This window comes from Haematobia irritans, chromosome 2 (assembly GCF_050003625.1).
Source record: "Haematobia irritans isolate KBUSLIRL chromosome 2, ASM5000362v1, whole genome shotgun sequence".
NCBI classification, from domain to species: domain Eukaryota; kingdom Metazoa; phylum Arthropoda; class Insecta; order Diptera; family Muscidae; genus Haematobia; species Haematobia irritans.
In genome coordinates this window covers 232,253,396-232,270,806 of record NC_134398.1, presented here as the reverse complement: position 1 = coordinate 232,270,806, position 17,411 = coordinate 232,253,396, and the positions used below count along the sequence as shown (strand labels likewise).

The following is a 17,411-nucleotide window of genomic DNA, read 5'->3' as shown; positions in this document are numbered from 1 at the left end:
GGCCTCGCAAGCCAAATCGCGGTTCGGTTTATATGGGGGCTATATATAATTATGGACCGATGTGGATCAATTTTTGCATGGTTGTTAGAGACCATATACTAACACCATGTACTAAATTTCAGCCGGATCGGATGAAATTTGCTTCTCTTAGAGGCCTCGCAAGCCAAATTTGGGGGTCCGTTTATATGGGGGCTATACGTAAAAGTGGACCAATATGGCCCATTTGCAATACCATCCGACCTACATCAATAACAACTACTCGTGCCAAGTTTCAAGTCGATAGCTTGTTTCGTTCGGAAGTTAGCGTGATTTCAACAGACGGACGGACGGACATGCTCAGATCGACTCAGAATTTCACCACGACCCAGAATATATATACTTTATGGGGTCTTAAAGCAATATTTCGATGTGTTACAAACGGAATGACAAAGTTAATATACCCCCCATCCTATGGTGGAGGGTATAAAAACAAATAAAATATATAAAATATTTGTTATTTAAAATTAGTGAGACAAATGTTCGTTTTTCAGAAAATTGGTTTATAAAAAAAGAAAACACCAACAGAATAACAACCCCTTCATTCGACTTCATTTTGGAATCTTCAATTAACAGCTAATATTCAGTGACGCTAACCTTTTGTGAAAAAATTGGTTTAGGATTTTTTGTTTATATTTGTAGGTATTGAAATTGTAAAGGGTGGACAAAATTGCTAGGCAGCAACTTATTCAAAGTGAATGGTACACCCAAAGAAATTTGTTTGTAGGGGGACAGCAGAAAAGTCTGCTAAAACAGCAGAAAGTCTGCTGAAAAAGGGACAGCAGTCACTGTTTGCTGAAATAGCAAACATTTCCTGCTATTTTTGAAGCTCGATTACTCTAAAACATGTTTTATTTTGGCTACGAGTCTGTGGTAGCGATGAGGATGAAATGGAACATTGAAATGCTGGCAGGGAATATATGGAATGCATTCTACCTAATTTCTACGAAAATCATATCGTTCAAACAAATAAAAATGTCTTTGACGCTATACGAAGTTCAACTTTCTTCACAATGAGTTCATTTTAACTTAAAGAAGGGGTCACTTTTTTCTGGGTGAAATATCAATAAAAAAATTGCACTGAACATTTTGTATTTGGTAGATAATACTAAGTTTATATCTTTTGTACTATCATGAATTTGTAATATAAATAAAAATATTATTGTTAAAGGCGTGGTCAATTTGCAGATGTTGAAATAGCCAATCAGCAAACAAATACAAATCCGAAAACAGTAATTGGGTACCCAAATCTCTCGAGATGGTTACGACTTTTTCCCATTTTAATGTCCCATTTTTTTGCTAGCTGATGAAATATTCAGGGTTTATCACATAAAAACAAGAAAAAATATTACAATAAGACGTGTTTCATAAGAATACCGCATAAATGCGGGCTTGGGTGTTAGGTTAATTATGTAGTGGCAATTCTTGAATCAATTATATCGTTTATAAAAATGATGATCTGAAGTTAACATCGACACGATAATTTCTGATTGCGGCTTTAATAAGAAGACATATTTGTCAAAATTAAAATAGTTCTTCAAAGCAAATTTGGAAAATCGGTTTTCAATTCGAATGATGTCATCTTGGTAATAAGGGCTCCAAATGACATTAGTATATTCAATATGACCTAATCGGGGTATCATATATTAAGATATTGTGAATGATTGTTAAGATGTTTGTGTTTCTTTTCTAAACTCCGTATCGTGACATTGTAACATACAGAAACAGAATCTGTAAAAGAAGAAGCATGGTTAAGTCCTTGACATACGTGAAAGACTGGACAAATGAATTATACAAATATCTACCCAATTTTTATAACTTTACATTTGGAAATATTAACAATGAGACAATGAGATGGTTATTTCTACACCATACGATTTTTATGAGTAGTTTTTAATTCTGTAATTCCTTAATTCATTTGTTTTCTTATGTTTTTATTATTTTGTTATATAAATTATTTTTGTGATGATAATACATTGAGTCTCATTGCTAGCTTTTTATGTTAGTAATGTTGACCTACTCACGGAGTAGTTTTATATTCATGTTGTTTTTAATTTTTTATTGTTTCTTATTTTTAATTAATAATTAATAAAATTTATTTTTTATTATTTTTTTATATTAAACTTTTGTCCATATTTCCATATTTTAATTTTTAAAAAAGTCGGCCTATTCGCACACTTTTCGAGTAAAAACTAGTAAGGGAATGTATATATATGAATGTACATCCATGTACATTCATTTTAACTTCCAATTGTAGTTTCGGAGTATGTATATTGTACTGGCGCATTGTTTGTTATCAACAACCAGCTGGCAACGTATGGTATGGTTTGCAAGATTTTACTGGGGGGAAAACTCTCTAGCAAAAACTTGCAATTTCTCTATCTGATAACTGTCAAATGTTTTCTCTCTCCAGCTCTCTTTTGCTGGCTTTTTGGTGTAAACGAACGACTTCCAGTAAAAATTTGTGATAATTATCAAAAAATTATCGGGTTCTCGAACGAAGCTATTATGTTGGTACAATTGGTTTGTTTCAAATCGCAAAGAATGCAAACTGTGGCAACATTGCCACTATAACCTAGGTTAGGTTATGTGGCAGCCCGATGTATCAGGCTCACTTAGACTATTCAGTCCATTGTGATAACCTAATGTACCCTGTTAATAATCGAGTGACCGTTATCGAATAAGATTATTGTACATTTCTTAATTCTTGTCTTACTTTGTTTGTATAGAATTACCATAATATTCATATATTATAATTATATTCATGTTCATGAATTGAATTTATATAAATCGTTTTTTTTTTTTGCATACTTTTAAGATAGATTAAAAATAAAACAAATGGAATTGGGTTTTTATTTAAAAAAATATTTTTATTATAAATATCAAAAATATACTTTTAATTTTAAATACATAAAAAGTCCAAAAAATAATATTCCACATATAAGTAATTAAATTGTTTTTCAATGCGACATCTTATGCATACACATACATATGTAAATATATTCTGCATTAAAAAAATAATAATAAATTGGAAATGTTTATAATCGTTGGACACGTGCCGTTGTTTTAATGTCCATGTCCGATGCGAATATGAAATAATACCAGAAAAGAAATAACATGAAACATAAATAATCGGTTTTAATAATTCAGCAAAATAAAGAAAACTAAACAATTTTATGAGAAAATCAAAAACTATCGTTGTTTTTATAATTAAGGCAATTCATCTATCCAGTTGTACTTTGAAATATATATTAAAATGTTTTCGTTTTGTTTTTTCTTTTTTAATATATATAATAATAAATGCTTTTGATTGGGGAATCCTTAATTTTATATATCTGGAAGGCAATAAAATTTAACATTTGCAATAACAAAGAACAATTGGTTTTTCAAACCGACTGGGAAAAACACATGTAGGATCATTTCCTTGTAATTCGACAGTAATGCATAAAAACGCTTTTTTTATCGTTTAAATTAAAATCGTTAATGAATTTGATTGTGAACATTTGCTGGGCTAAAATAGGAATGATTTGCTGATGGATAATGCTATTCATATTTATATGTGTGTGTGTAACTTATATTAATTATTTATTTATAATCATAGTTAACGACATTTTTGCATATCAATGGTGCAAATTGCATGGGTGTAAGTAAAAACTTAAACCTAGAAAAACGATGGTATTTTATGTATGGTATGTATGTATATAAAAAAAAATGTCATGTGACATTTTGCCAAAAACAATTTCATAACTATTGTTTAAAACATAAGCAGCTAATACTAGTGGTTTTTTCTTTTGTATTGAATATAAAAAAACATTCATATATATATGATGTACGAATAGTAAGAGACCTAATTATATTTTATCATTTGAAAATACTCGAAAGAATATTAAACAAATATGTATGTGGGTATTTTAAAGAAGCAAGCAATCCATATGGCTGCCTGTATAAGGTAGATGTGATATGATTATGATTTTGTAGTTTGGAGGGATGGTAATTTTTAGTGGACAAACACATTAGACGCATTTCTTACAAATACTAGAGCAAGTGCGAAGACAGTAGGAAGAGGTTAACTTAAACAAATAAGAGAACGTTAAATACATAAAGTAGATGCGACAAACAGCATTCCTTTATAGTCCTTATTTAATTTCTTGGCGTTTAAGTAGTATAGTCGAAATTATATATAATTTATACGTAGGCTTAGAGATAAATTAAAATTGGCTTTCTTCGTGGGTGGTGGTTTTCGTAGTTGTCGTTTCGGATTCACCGTTGGTCTTTTCATGGGAAACGCTGGTTATAACAGATTTGATAACAACAGAACTGGTGCTAGTTTCGGTGGTATTGCTGCAAGGTCAAATACCAACAAAAGTTATAAGGCCATATAATATAATAACCCGTTTTACTTACCTTAACGGTGCCAAATCCATTAGATTTGGTATATTTATATCGGATATATCTTTCATGTTTACACTAGTTAGTGTTTGATTAGTTTGGGTACTCATAACAGATAAGCGACCTAAAAATGTACGTAGAAATTTTCATTTAAAATCATTAATAAGGATTTTATAAGGCTTTCAAAGCATGCTTGTCATCTAAAGTCATACATTTATTCCAACCAATTACCTTAGTATATAAAAATATAACTTAAAAACTCAATGGTACGTATAAAGGACATGCAGGGGAAAATATTTTAAAAAATATCTATACAACGAATTCTAAACCATTCATCTACCGCCTCCTGTAAAGCAAATTTATGAATATAAGTTTGGGGAAAAAGGCATATTGAACTTACTATAAATTTAATGAATAAATTATGATTACATGACGAAAGAAATATTTTTTATAGTTTACATACAACAGTTATAAAGTGTCGCGAAGATGTTAGAACTACCAAAAAGTAGAGATATTGAAATTGGGTCTTGATGTTTAAATTTTGTAATTATTTATTGAATAAAGTAAAAAATGTAAGCAGATCTCAAGCTTAATTACATAATTTAAAAGAATTATCAGTCGAAAATTTTTGCTGTTGGTCCAATCTCAGTTGACTAACTTGACTAAGAGTATGTTTTTTAATTGTCTTTTGTAATGACCTATGATTTTAATGGTAAAGGAAAGGATATGGGCGGCTATGCTTAACACATGTATGCGTATTAATTTCCAGACTGACAGACCTACATTATCCACGCATTTTGTCAAAAAAAAATCTTGTAATCTCCACATTCGACTTTTAATATTTTTGAAAATCGATATAAATCAACTAGATGTTGGACATAACCGACCTTCAACGAAAAACTCTAAGAGTATCTGTAGATATATCATTTATTTTAGAAACTAATTAAATACATTGAATTTAAAATGTGTAAAATTATGCCACTTGACAGCAGCTCAAATTTTAAAACAGTCTAAAATCGAAATTTTAGTGTTAGATTGGCCTCATATATGTATAAACATTATCTTAAGAAAGGCCAATCCAACTGATATAAAATCATAGCGTTTTCTTATGCCTTAGTGTTTTGGGCAGTGACATAGCCCAAATGTGTCATGGACTATTTTGTCGTATTATTTATATTCAAGACATTTTAATGACGACAAAAAAGGATCTATAATTTTTCCTTCACTTCGACTTGGAAGGAAAAGTGTAAAATCATCAATCGATACGATGGCTTAAAAATTAAGAAAACATTTATTTTTGGAATTTCTTGTCTGTTTTCAGTAATTTGTTGTAATTTACGACCCAATTTCCAAAAAGAGATTCTTGTTGATTCAATTTAGTAAGAAGATGTTATAATGACATTCCAAAATGGCCAAAAGTTAGCTTTGTTAGTAATGTATTACCATAAATTCTAAGATATGTGTATTACGATAAAATTAAGAACCAAACCATAATTTACAACCCACATATCATAAAAATATTACTAATGCTCAAGCAGACAAGCGGACAATGAGTTATACAAAAACAATTAAACATTATGTATGCCACAATATGTGTGTACTACTCACCAACTGTCTCCTCTGTGGTTGTTGAACACAATGTTGTTGTGGTGGCATTCAAATGATCTCGGACGGAATCTACAGTTATATCGCCAATGGAACTGCTAATGGTCTCGTTTGCCTTATTGGGAGAATGGCCTTCGCCAATGCCATTAGTAAGGCCGGAATGGTCGCCTTCAAAAGTTTTCGCTGTGGTAGTGGTGGTAACTGTAGCAGCAGAACGTTTGGCGGCAGCGGGTGCATTGGTTGGAGAAGCTGTAACAGATGCCATATCCTCTCGTAGGGACTCTTTGTCGCCGTTTTCATGTTGCACCGAATCATCTATTTGCAGCTGATCTACATCGATAGTACCTTGAGGCATTACAGACTTAGATGTGGCTAAGGCAATTCGTTGTAATTCCGATGAGGACATCATATAAAGCGCTTCGCCGTAATTGGTAAAGCACAGTGAGGAAATTCCGCTATAAACATTAGAAAACAATAACATTTCTCTGTAATTAATACAACTACTTACTTTATATCTTCTCTTCTTACTGCTGCCGCATTTAACTGCCGTTTCAACTCAGGCACGGATAACACCATTACATCGCCCAAATTTGTTAGACATACCAGGGCCATTTCATGATAGTTTTCAATATTACTTGCTGAGGTCATGCTGGTATTTGCCGCTCCTTCATTATGGTCTTGCGATCTTGTCGATTTGGTTGGTGAACCACCAGACAGGGCGCCTTGTACAATTTCTGAAGGTACGCGACAAGAGAACGAAGCCAATTGTATGCGACGAACCCGAGCACCCTCATTGGCGGTCAATTTATATTTGTTAATCGGTTTCAATTGTGGCAGTGAGAATATCTTAAACTGTTCCTCGGAAGCAATGAGGACACGATGTGGAGCTGTTCCACTGCCACCGCCTAATTGGTCCACTGGACAGCCTGCAGCATCGAATACGGCAATACCAACAACAGGGGCACGGTGTTTCAGTTGTATTTCCTTTGCGATTTGGGCAGACACACGGCGAGATTGCGGTGGGGCTGAGGCTGTTGCATCCACACCTGTGGGAGGGACAGATGTTGCAGCCGTCTGGGCCGGTGGTAAATGCAAAAGGAATACTGAGATTGTACTAGCATTTGTAGCAGACCATAACGTAGCAGAAGTTATGTTTACTGAAAAAGAAAATGATAAACGCATATACCAAAGTTATATCAATTCATTCTTACCATTTGTTATGTATGTCTTAGCAAATAGTAGACAACGCACCATTGATCCCATACCATCATCGGTAGAACGAGCTTCAACCTGTCTCTCCACGGGACGGGCTTCAAGCTATAATAAAATTTTATTGAAGAGTTTTTGTAAATCCGTTGATAACTTCAACTTACTGTCGTTGGCACTTGATTTGATGGATTATTCCTAGTGGAGCGACCTTTGCGCAACTTACGGAATGATTCGCGCAATGACTTTTTGAACGATTTACGTCGAGATAATTGTTCTCCAGCACCAGTGAGATCTACGATTTCGTTATTTTGGTAAATATTAAAAAATAATTTTAAATTCATTCTCTTACCATTTGGATTCAATGTACAGCGATTGAATACGGGAAGGAAGTTTTTAAAGTCGAACAAAACCAAACCATGGGCAGTACCACCAGCTACCAGGCCCCAATTGGCTTCTAAGGCAAGACATGTTATACTAGCAGGAGGAAGAACTTGTAGTACTCCTGTGATGTGAACCCCTTCGTCACCAACTGGATCAGCATTAGCGTCCAGCAGATTTTCTCGTACATTTAGTTGGTCATGACCCTTCCACACAAAACCATCACGATCACTAACCAAATTCATTATACTAACTTGTAAAGGAGTTTTTTTCGACTCGTCGCTTTCGAAGTGGGCTATAACTATTTGCCCAGCAGTTCCTCCAACAATCAGACGGCCATTCTTAGGGCATAACGAAATTTTTTTTACTGCTAAGCGAGGATCGTCAGAGTATGGATCAAAAAGGCCAGCTTTGCGAAATGGTGGATCGGATTCATCAAGTTGTTCGGAATTTTCGGTGGGTGGCAAGTCATCTTGGTTTTCGTGGCTGAAAAATTGAAATGATTCATAAAATGTAAATAATTAGGAAAATAATTAGTGTTCATTACATTCAACCGTAATTTTAACAAATAGACTACGATATCACTTCATCGCTGTTTTCCTCTCAACGCATTTTAAATTGGAATCTTGGCTTTGGATACGTCTCCAATACATATGCTGAACAAACCAAAAGAAAATAAAATTTCACTCACGCTGCCAGGCGGACCTAATGACGTTTGCAAAAGTCAATTTTCGACTTATCCTTAATTTGTACACACGTACGACGACATTAGTCATTATACTGCCACATGGCGAAACGTAAAATTGGTCAAAAATAACTTTAAAATTTTACTCAAATGACCATTTTCTGGACTACAACAGTCAGTCATGCGAACATATTTAAATTGTCTATTTCACCCTCATCTCATCATACGGTTATCGATGTATCACTTTTTCAAATGTACAAAATCGAATTTGAAGATTACCAAAAGTAAAATTCGACTCATTTCTAAGAAAATATTTTCTATTTTCGATTTTTGTATCCCTAGGATTTCCTTTCACATAAATCACTTCACAAATTACTAAATTTCATACTAAAAGTGTACAAAGTTGTTCAAAATCAATCTTATATTTTCAAGATTAATGATTTCAATTCTATTCGATCTAACCGAGACTTACCCAAACAAAAGTGCTGTCTTAAAGTTGTATATGGGCTTCAATACAACATCAGTGCAATCCCAAAATTTCACAGATCCATCTTCATGACCTGTCAGTAAGATCTCATATTCCTTTTGTTCGTTCTCTCCATCTTCTTCATCGCCTTCTGGCAATTCGCCACCATTTATGGGCCACTCAAAGTTGCTATAATGTTGATCTTGTTCTTCTCCAGCTTTGACAATTTTCTCATACACTTCGTGGCATACTTGCGATGCTAAATAATTGCATGTAACAGCGGACGTATGAACTGAATGCAAATAAGGAGCTTTAATCGGTGGAATCTTTGGATCGGTAAGATCATAAGCACATAATTCTTCTTCAAGGAGCACAACTAGAACCTCAGCTATGTCTGATGTTTCATTATAAGTAACAAAGAAATCAATAACTTTTGAGGTGAAATCCAAACATATTTTATTGCCTTCAGAATCATGAACAGAGACACAATTGTGATCACCATAAGCTGAACGTGGCATGCCACCGGAAAATATGGAAATATCAGTGGACCTGGAAAAAAGAACAAAAATTAATAATTATGCAAAAAAAAATATATAAATACAATAGGAGTACATACCCTCTCTTTCCCTTGTAAAGACGGTTTATACTTTTACACGGATCAGGGCCATAGGGCACATTATTTACATTCTTGGGAGGATCACCACTACTAATATTCCAAGTTGCAAACGATCCATCAGCATGATACCATGTGAATTGGGTGCCTGTTGAATTAACAAATAAACCCACACTTTGCCCATGTCCTGGAGCTATATAAGCTCTGATCACAGACGAAGTCTCCAAATCCCATAAAACGCACAGGCCCCTGTTATAGGCTATCAATAGTTTGCTGTGATCATTTGGTAATTGGCGTATAGACTCAATTGCACCAGGATTAAGTTTATAACTGGGGGGAACTTGTTGCAAAACCACATCGTGATATATAACCGGTTCTCTAACCGAAAATGTCTGTAAATCGAACTGGTAGACATTGCCATTTTCCATGCCAATCCAAACGTTATCCTTGTCCAATGAACAGCATAGTGAAGATACTTTCTTCAATTTAACATCGAATGGCAAAGTTTTTATGGCCACCAAAGTAGCACCGGCTGGTTCCCACAATATCAATTGATTGGCGGCCGTCAACGACAATAAACGTCCTGTTCCATACACCCACTCAATCAACTGCACATTCAGCTCTGCCCCCAAATTGTTGATCAAAGCATGTTGCCCATAGAATTCTACACCAGGCTTGCCAAATACCTTAATGGCTCCAGTTTGTGTACCAATTGCCATAAGCTTGGCGATGGGGTCATAGGCCATTGCCGAAGGTTTGTGTGGAAATCCATGTTGAGCGGTCTAAAATGAAAGGGAGAAAGAGAAGAAAGCGAAATTAGTTACCGTTTCTTCGGTGAGTTGCTTCATTCGGGTTGGTTGAATGGTTAGGCAAATGACTTTTTAAATGCTCTAGCAAGCAAAAGTACTCGAGAAAAAATAACAATAATGACTTGAAGTAGAAAAGCCTTTGGATGTGTTCAACATTAACCACTACATACACAATCCATAGAAAGGTATCTATGTAACAAGTCGTATTATACAAGTAGCTCTTATTTCTGGCTTTCTTGCGGTAAAGTTTTTAGTTTCTTTTTCGCTTTGCTTGTATGAAAATTGTAAAACAGCGAAAACAAAAAAAATCAAATTGAAAATCAGCAAAAAATTGAAACTAATGACTCTTTGTCGTTATGCACTAGTTATGAATGAAACTCACATCAGAATCATAACGAATATGAATAAATTTTAAAGAAAACTAAGACGATGGCTCTAAAACCAAAAATATTGTTTGAAGCCAATGTGAAATATGAAACTTTATAATTCGTACTTTTTATATATAATTTTTAATTGAGACTTGTTAAATGACCGAAATCATAACATCAATCCTTAAAGTCAATTAACAACTTAACAACATCCGTTTCTACTAGCTGGTGCTCCAACACCAATAAAAACTTCACTGATACAATCAAATTTAAAATATTGCAATTTATTTATTTAAATTTTAGTTGAAAATTTATTATTGGTACTTTTTTTTGCATATTTTTCATATTTAAATATATCTGCTACATATAATATGCATTGGTCGATTCTCCAAAATTTGTCATGTTTTACCCTCATTTATAACATATCTTATTCATATTTGGCACATTACCAAGGTATCTGTTAAATCTGCAAACTATATCAGTTATATAGATCCAGAATTAGACATATCTAGCTTCAATGTATATGTATCCCCGATTGCACTCGTTTATGCTTTTTTAAGTTTATTGAAATTCGGCGGTAGCTATTAGTTTTTGATACCTCGTGGATGGTATCTTCTTAAGTGTTAACATAAATTATTCTTTTTACTGAAATTGACATTTGAGCCACATTTTCCACGAATCACATGATTGCACAAATTTGTTGTATTTTTCATTAGATTTCCAAATGTGGTTCAAGTCTTTTTAGTACATATCTCTTTTTTATGCAAAAGTTTTTTTATTGCAACACAATTTTCTAAGATAATAATATTGCGATGGCACACTGCACACCATATATAGCATCTGAATACACATTAACATCAATACGCTTTGTAGAAGACAAAACTAATATTTTTTAAACTCCACATAAAGAAAATAATAAAAACAAACAAAAATGCTGAAAACTTTAAGAATGGAAACACAAAACATTGACAGAATAAAGTTGTGTAGATGGCCAATATCAACACGTATATAGTTTTCATTCTTCTATAAATTTTTTCTAACTTAATAGGTTAATGGTCATATAAACTTATGGTTTATTACAATTTAGATTACTAAACTATCCGAAAAATAAAAATGAATTTGTAGATACTTCTTGATATTCAAAAGTTAGCAATAATCACACTGTATTCCTAAGAACAAAAACTTCGAAGACTTTGTATTAGAAAAACACTAATATTTTCATTTCTTAGGTAAATCCATCGCAATGTATGATTAAACTTTATAGGTACATTATTAGAAAAAAACACTAACACAACGAAACTTATACACTTGTATAATAGGCTCAAAAGGAAGGATTTTTTATTCGCGTACCATTTGGACAATTTGATCGTCGCTTACACTACCGTTAGCTTCATCTCCATCGCTACCGTTATTTTTTAAACGTAAACCTTTACGAAAACCTTCTGTATAAAATAACATTGTCTAACTGATTCGCATTGTTCGAAACGCGCAACTAAAATGTCCAAAATACTATTCACTCAAACTATAGTTGCAAAGAAGAGCAGCAAGCAAAGAAAAAGGCACTATCAAATGCTTTTACCAGAAGAAGCTATCTGCAAATGTAGAGGTCTGTCTGTCTGTCGGTCGTTTATAGTTTACTCGGAGACTTGAATGTGATTGTATGCCCCTTTGCCTTTCTCTTTCCTTTGTAGTTTATTGGTATTCTTTCATTTTGAGAAGCTTTGAACTTGGAGAATTGGGACTTGGCTAACACAAACTTTTAACCAAAAAATACTCTCACAAGTACAGAAAGAAAAATAAAACAAAAACAAAGCAAAATTAAACAATGAAACGATCATCATCATCATCATCATCGTCGTCAGAAACACTTCATAGAGAATCACAAGCACTATTGTTTATTGGCCAACAACGGTGGTACAAACGATGTAGCCATACGAAAACTGTTGGAAGAGTTGTAAATTTGAAACCAGTTGTTTTGTTTTATAAACACCATAAACCTATATCTTACTATACTCCTCCATTCACCACTTCATCATTACCTCTTGATTATGGCATTGGCTGTCATCGGATTCAGCCTGGTGGCTATTTGAGCCTCTGGCCATCTTTGTTACTCGACCCAATTTGGAAGAACAATGTTAATTGTTAATTGGGAGAGAAGAAGAATATTCCATATTTGTTTGAGTTTCGAAGCACACAATTGAAAAAGAATTCACCACTTGAACAAATGTTCAAGAATTGAGAAGAGAGGCTATGGTGTTGTGTATATGAATCTACGATCTGTAACTCTTATACATGTCTGGGGTGAAAATGTACCACAAAAAATGGGAAAGAAGTAAATCGACAGAAAATGCCCTAGAAGTATGGATTTCGGACCAAAGCACATTTGTCATCATTGAAAGCTATTAGACTTTCATTAATGGTTTTCACATTAAAGTGACTATGAAGTTCGAGTTTAGCCGCTAAATTAAAAAATAAATCTTTAAAACAGAGAAAAGTTTTAACTATTTTGGAAAATTTGAATAAAAGTAAGTAAACGTAGATTACGAAATAATTCCTGTGTTACCCACACTGAAAAAACAGTCAACCCCCAAGGAAGGACAATTTGGTTAATTTTAGAAAATTTAGATAATTTTTAGAAAATTTTAACTAAATAGTACTACAAACGCTGACATTACGCCGATATCACAAAAATAAGTAAATATTTTCGTCAAATTCAAGAAAATTTATTAGACATAATTAATTTTTTACACTTGTTACGGCCATTTTCATGTAGCTCTGTTAGACTTTAGCTCCCGGTTAACAGAAAATAAAATGGAAATATCTTCTCTCCGGTTAACTTTAACTGAAATTTTTTTACCAGTTAGGTGCCTAACTGACATATAAAATATATAGGCGAGATGACAGATATGTCTATAGTACGGTTTAAAAGTTCGTTAGCTAACGTAGCACTAAAAGGAGCTTCATGAAAATGGGGATTAAAGAAAATCGTGTAGTTTGAAGGACAAAATTGGAGTTTAAAATTCCAAGAATGTTTTTAGTGCCAAACGAAGTTCAAGATGGGCGCATTTGTAGTAAAATTTACAAATTTAAAGAAATAATGAACTATTTTGTGATAAGTGCGTGTTTTAGTTCATTTAACTAACGTAAGCCAAAAATTATTAGAGTAAAGAAAACTTTCCCCAAACATAATAATTCCCAAACATAATAATAATTATTGAAATAGAGGTTTCACTTTTTTTTTGAGTGCATGCATCATCTGCTGCTTTCAGAATATAACATATTGTAGAGCTTTCGAAGACATAATTTTTATTGTTTACACACATTTTTATAAATCATTTCAAGCAAATACCTGTAAACATTTGTATTATCTATCAACATATAGTCCGCATGGGCTCGGTTTGATTAAATAAAGATGAATATGAATTTGAAAAATTTACGTTAATTTTTTTTTAACTAACTTCATATGCCTTGTTCCAAAAAAAATTGAAATTTTCCAAGCACAGTCTACTTCTATTGATAAAAATTATTGTTATACGATTACAATGGTTTTTGTTTTAGTTTATTAGTTTCCGGCTAATACATTATTTTAATAATGTAAGTTAAGTAAAAACAAAAATAAATAATCTAAAATATAATGGTTTTAAAATTTAGTCGGAGCATAATGAAAATAAAAAAATAGTTCTAACTTGAGATACAACAAATGATGCATTTTTGATATTTTTCTACTACATAGTTTTTTGTTTTTGCCAAAGGAAATGATATTGTATGCATGGAATATAGTATTGTTGTATATTATTTAAATTTATTATATTAATCACACAATCATAAACCAACAATGCAAGAGGAAGGGAAATGAGACAATATGTTGATGTGTATGGCTGAGTGTCTGCAAATGGAAACGAAATCAACGAGTGTTACAATAATTATTTAGGCCGTAATATAGTTGGTTGGTGGGTGATTGGATTTGTTATTATAATGAATATAGCACCAACAATCAACGTGCTGTGTAACATAACTTACAATATGACGTGAATGGAGTGGAATGGCACTACATCTGTTACAGTTGATTTTTAATGCTCTGCTTATGATGATGTTATGTGAACCAACAAGTTTATGCCTGTGACGCACAGTATAACGAGATAGCAAGAAAAATAAAGCTATTGTTCAATTTAAATTTTACGAAGTTTATTCATATTGTAACATGCCAATTCCACTTCATCATCATTCCTTATTACCCGCATATATTCATTTTGCATGTGCCAATTTATGTTAACTTGTTTCTAATGTTAAATTGCATTAACAGTGATCATTCATGTTAAAGTAGACGTTTCTATGCTAGTCAGTGTTGCCAGGTTGGGGGTTTTCCCCCCAAATTTAGGGGTTTTTTACACGTTTAGGGGGATTTTTAGGGGTGACATTTATTTGGGGGGATTTTTGGGGGTAAAAAATTATTTTAGACCCTATAAAGTGGAACAATTCTCAACAAAATTTAGAGCAATTCTGGCATGAATTTTGAAAAAAAATGAGGGAAGTCAATCCATGTTCTTAAATACAAGCAAGTATGTTAATCAATGACATTCTGTTTTAAACGCATCTGTTGAAAGGGCATTTTTAATATTTGATGCAATTAAAAACAAATTAAGAAATGGTATTGTAACATTAAATTATTGGTCTCATAATTTCACGCCTACAATTTTGGCGAATAATGTATATATTTACTGAACTTTAATTTTTGTTTATTTTTTATTTATATTATTTATATTTTATAAGCCGTTGTTTTAATTAATTTGATTTGAAAGATTTATACATTGAACTATATTGTCTTGTCTGTTCTTTATATTGATATACATTTTATTATTATACCCATAGAAAAATTACTTTCCTCAGGAACGAAATTTTAGACAAATAAACCCGAATTTGTGAAAAGTGGTATAATGATGTTATCTTCTGATTTTTATTTACTTCAAAAGAAATTTTGTTCTTCAGAAAAAAAATCTTTCAGTATATATATATTTGTGTTAAATTTAATTTGTAAAATGTATCACTGCAGGATTTTTTTAACGAAATTTGTGACACCTTTTTGACTTATTAACATTCTTAAATTTTTTGGGGGTTTTTGAAAAAAGTCTAGACCAATTTAGGGGTTTTTTTCTTAAGATTTGGGGGGAAGAATCAAAAATCACCTGGCAACACTGATGCTAGTGATCATACGCAATAACAGTGCTCTCATTAGTTATGTTATATCGCTTATCGCTGAAAATCTCAGTTGTATTTGAATTGTATATTTTATATCCCTCTGTAGCTGACGTCGTAGTCTGAGAGACACCGCAAAATAAATTTTTGTGCGTATCTTCCTAAAGTACGAAGCATCGATCTCTCCGCATTCTGTACCTTTTCTCTTTATGCCCGCACATCGGCCAGTGTTTGCTTAATAACCACATGTTTTTATGGTAAATATGGCCAAAAACTTTTTGATCAGAAATGTTAACGTAGGATTTCTCGCACCATACGGTTCACCGTTGATATTGTAAATACAGGTAATCTTGTTTACCATCCTTTGTATTTGATTTTTATATAAAGCTTACGGCTACTCATTATTTTACAATCCATTAAAACCAACTTGTTTTCGTTTTTCTTTATTTTACGCTTACGGCGAACATTTTGGTTTAGTTTAGAAATGAGGTCTGCTGGGCCCCACGTCAGTTATATTGTTAGAATTAGACCACCTCAGCTACAGAGGGATATTACTCTCAAATACTCACTGCACTCTGCAAGATTCATTGAGTGATCTCATCATTAAATACTCTAGAGTACATACTTCAATTTGGCGTGAAGCTTAATGATAAGAAGTTTTGAAATTGAAATTCATCCTGATCAAAAGTGGAGGAATAAAGACACAACGAAACCAAAGCGTAACTTTTCCTTTTAGCAGGCTAAAAACAAAAAAAAGAATATAATCGCTAAGACTCAAGGAGTTCTTAAGACAGCAACGATTCCAGGGTTCCCATTTTAGTCCGATCGGGCCAAAATTGGTCCAAAAAAATATTAATTTTTAAATTTGGTCCGATGGTCGGACCAAATGGAATTTGGTAGATTTTGGTCCATTTTCGTCAAATCGATAATTTTTTCAAAATTTTCTATAGAAATAAAATTTTCTGTATAATATTTTGACAAAAAATTCTATAGAAATAAACAAACAAACTTTTCCATAGTAATAAAATTTTGCCACAATTTTGTTCGGAAATAAACTTAATTTTTTTTGTATAGAAATAAAATTTTGGCTAAATTTTCTATAGAAATAAAATTTTGGCTAAATTTTCTATAGAAATGAAATTTTGACAAAATTTTCTACAGAAATAAAATTTTGACAAAATTTTCTATAGAAAAAAAATTTGACAAAATTTTCTACAGAAATAATATTTTGACAAAATTTTCTACAGAATTAAAATTGTGACAAAATTTTCTATAGAAATAAAAGTTTTAAATAGAAATAAAAATTTGACAAAATTTTCTATGGAAGTAAAATTTTGGAAAATTTTTTATTAAATTATATTAATTTAATTTGGAAAAATTGTCGGCTGGTACGAATTTTGGTGGAATTTTGGAAAAATGTTGTCAAAAAAAATTTACCTTTAAGGTAAACCCTCTATTTGTCCAAACCTCAGCCTGATCTAGATGATTTATTCCTTTAGAATAGGATTGTTTTCTTTTAGTACTGGATACCCAAGCCGTTACGGACTAAAAGAAAGCAAACTACTCGTTTATCCAGGACATATGCAAAACTGTACAACACTGCCATCATCTGTCTAAAAACAATCAGGTGTCGGTGGTTTATAATATTATTTCCATGATG

The 17,411-nt window shown here is 32.5% G+C and overlaps 1 protein-coding gene across 2 annotated transcripts in view; it reads right to left on the bottom strand.

Moving 5' to 3' along the window:
- Positions 1 to 2,880: 2,880 nt before the first annotated feature.
- Positions 2,881 to 17,411, bottom strand: part of l(2)gl (LLGL domain-containing protein l(2)gl) — a 34,800-nt gene continuing 20,269 nt past the window's right edge. Inside the window, exons 1-10 of one of the 2 annotated variants that reach the window (XM_075297879.1) lie at positions 11,909 to 12,040; positions 9,385 to 10,163; positions 8,775 to 9,317; positions 7,589 to 8,103; positions 7,404 to 7,531; positions 7,242 to 7,347; positions 6,539 to 7,187; positions 6,034 to 6,485; positions 4,441 to 4,549; positions 2,881 to 4,377 (exon numbers count right to left, since the gene is read on the bottom strand). In XM_075297879.1, coding sequence (XP_075153994.1) covers positions 4,245 to 4,377; positions 4,441 to 4,549; positions 6,034 to 6,485; positions 6,539 to 7,187; positions 7,242 to 7,347; positions 7,404 to 7,531; positions 7,589 to 8,103; positions 8,775 to 9,317; positions 9,385 to 10,163; positions 11,909 to 12,016 — 3,522 coding nt within the window. In that variant the 5' untranslated portion in view covers positions 12,017 to 12,040 and the 3' untranslated portion in view covers positions 2,881 to 4,244. Of the gene's footprint in view, positions 4,378 to 4,440; positions 4,550 to 6,033; positions 6,486 to 6,538; positions 7,188 to 7,241; positions 7,348 to 7,403; positions 7,532 to 7,588; positions 8,104 to 8,774; positions 9,318 to 9,384; positions 10,164 to 11,908; positions 12,041 to 17,411 lie in introns of those variants that run through there. The other variant, XM_075297880.1, reaches the window with a different exon arrangement.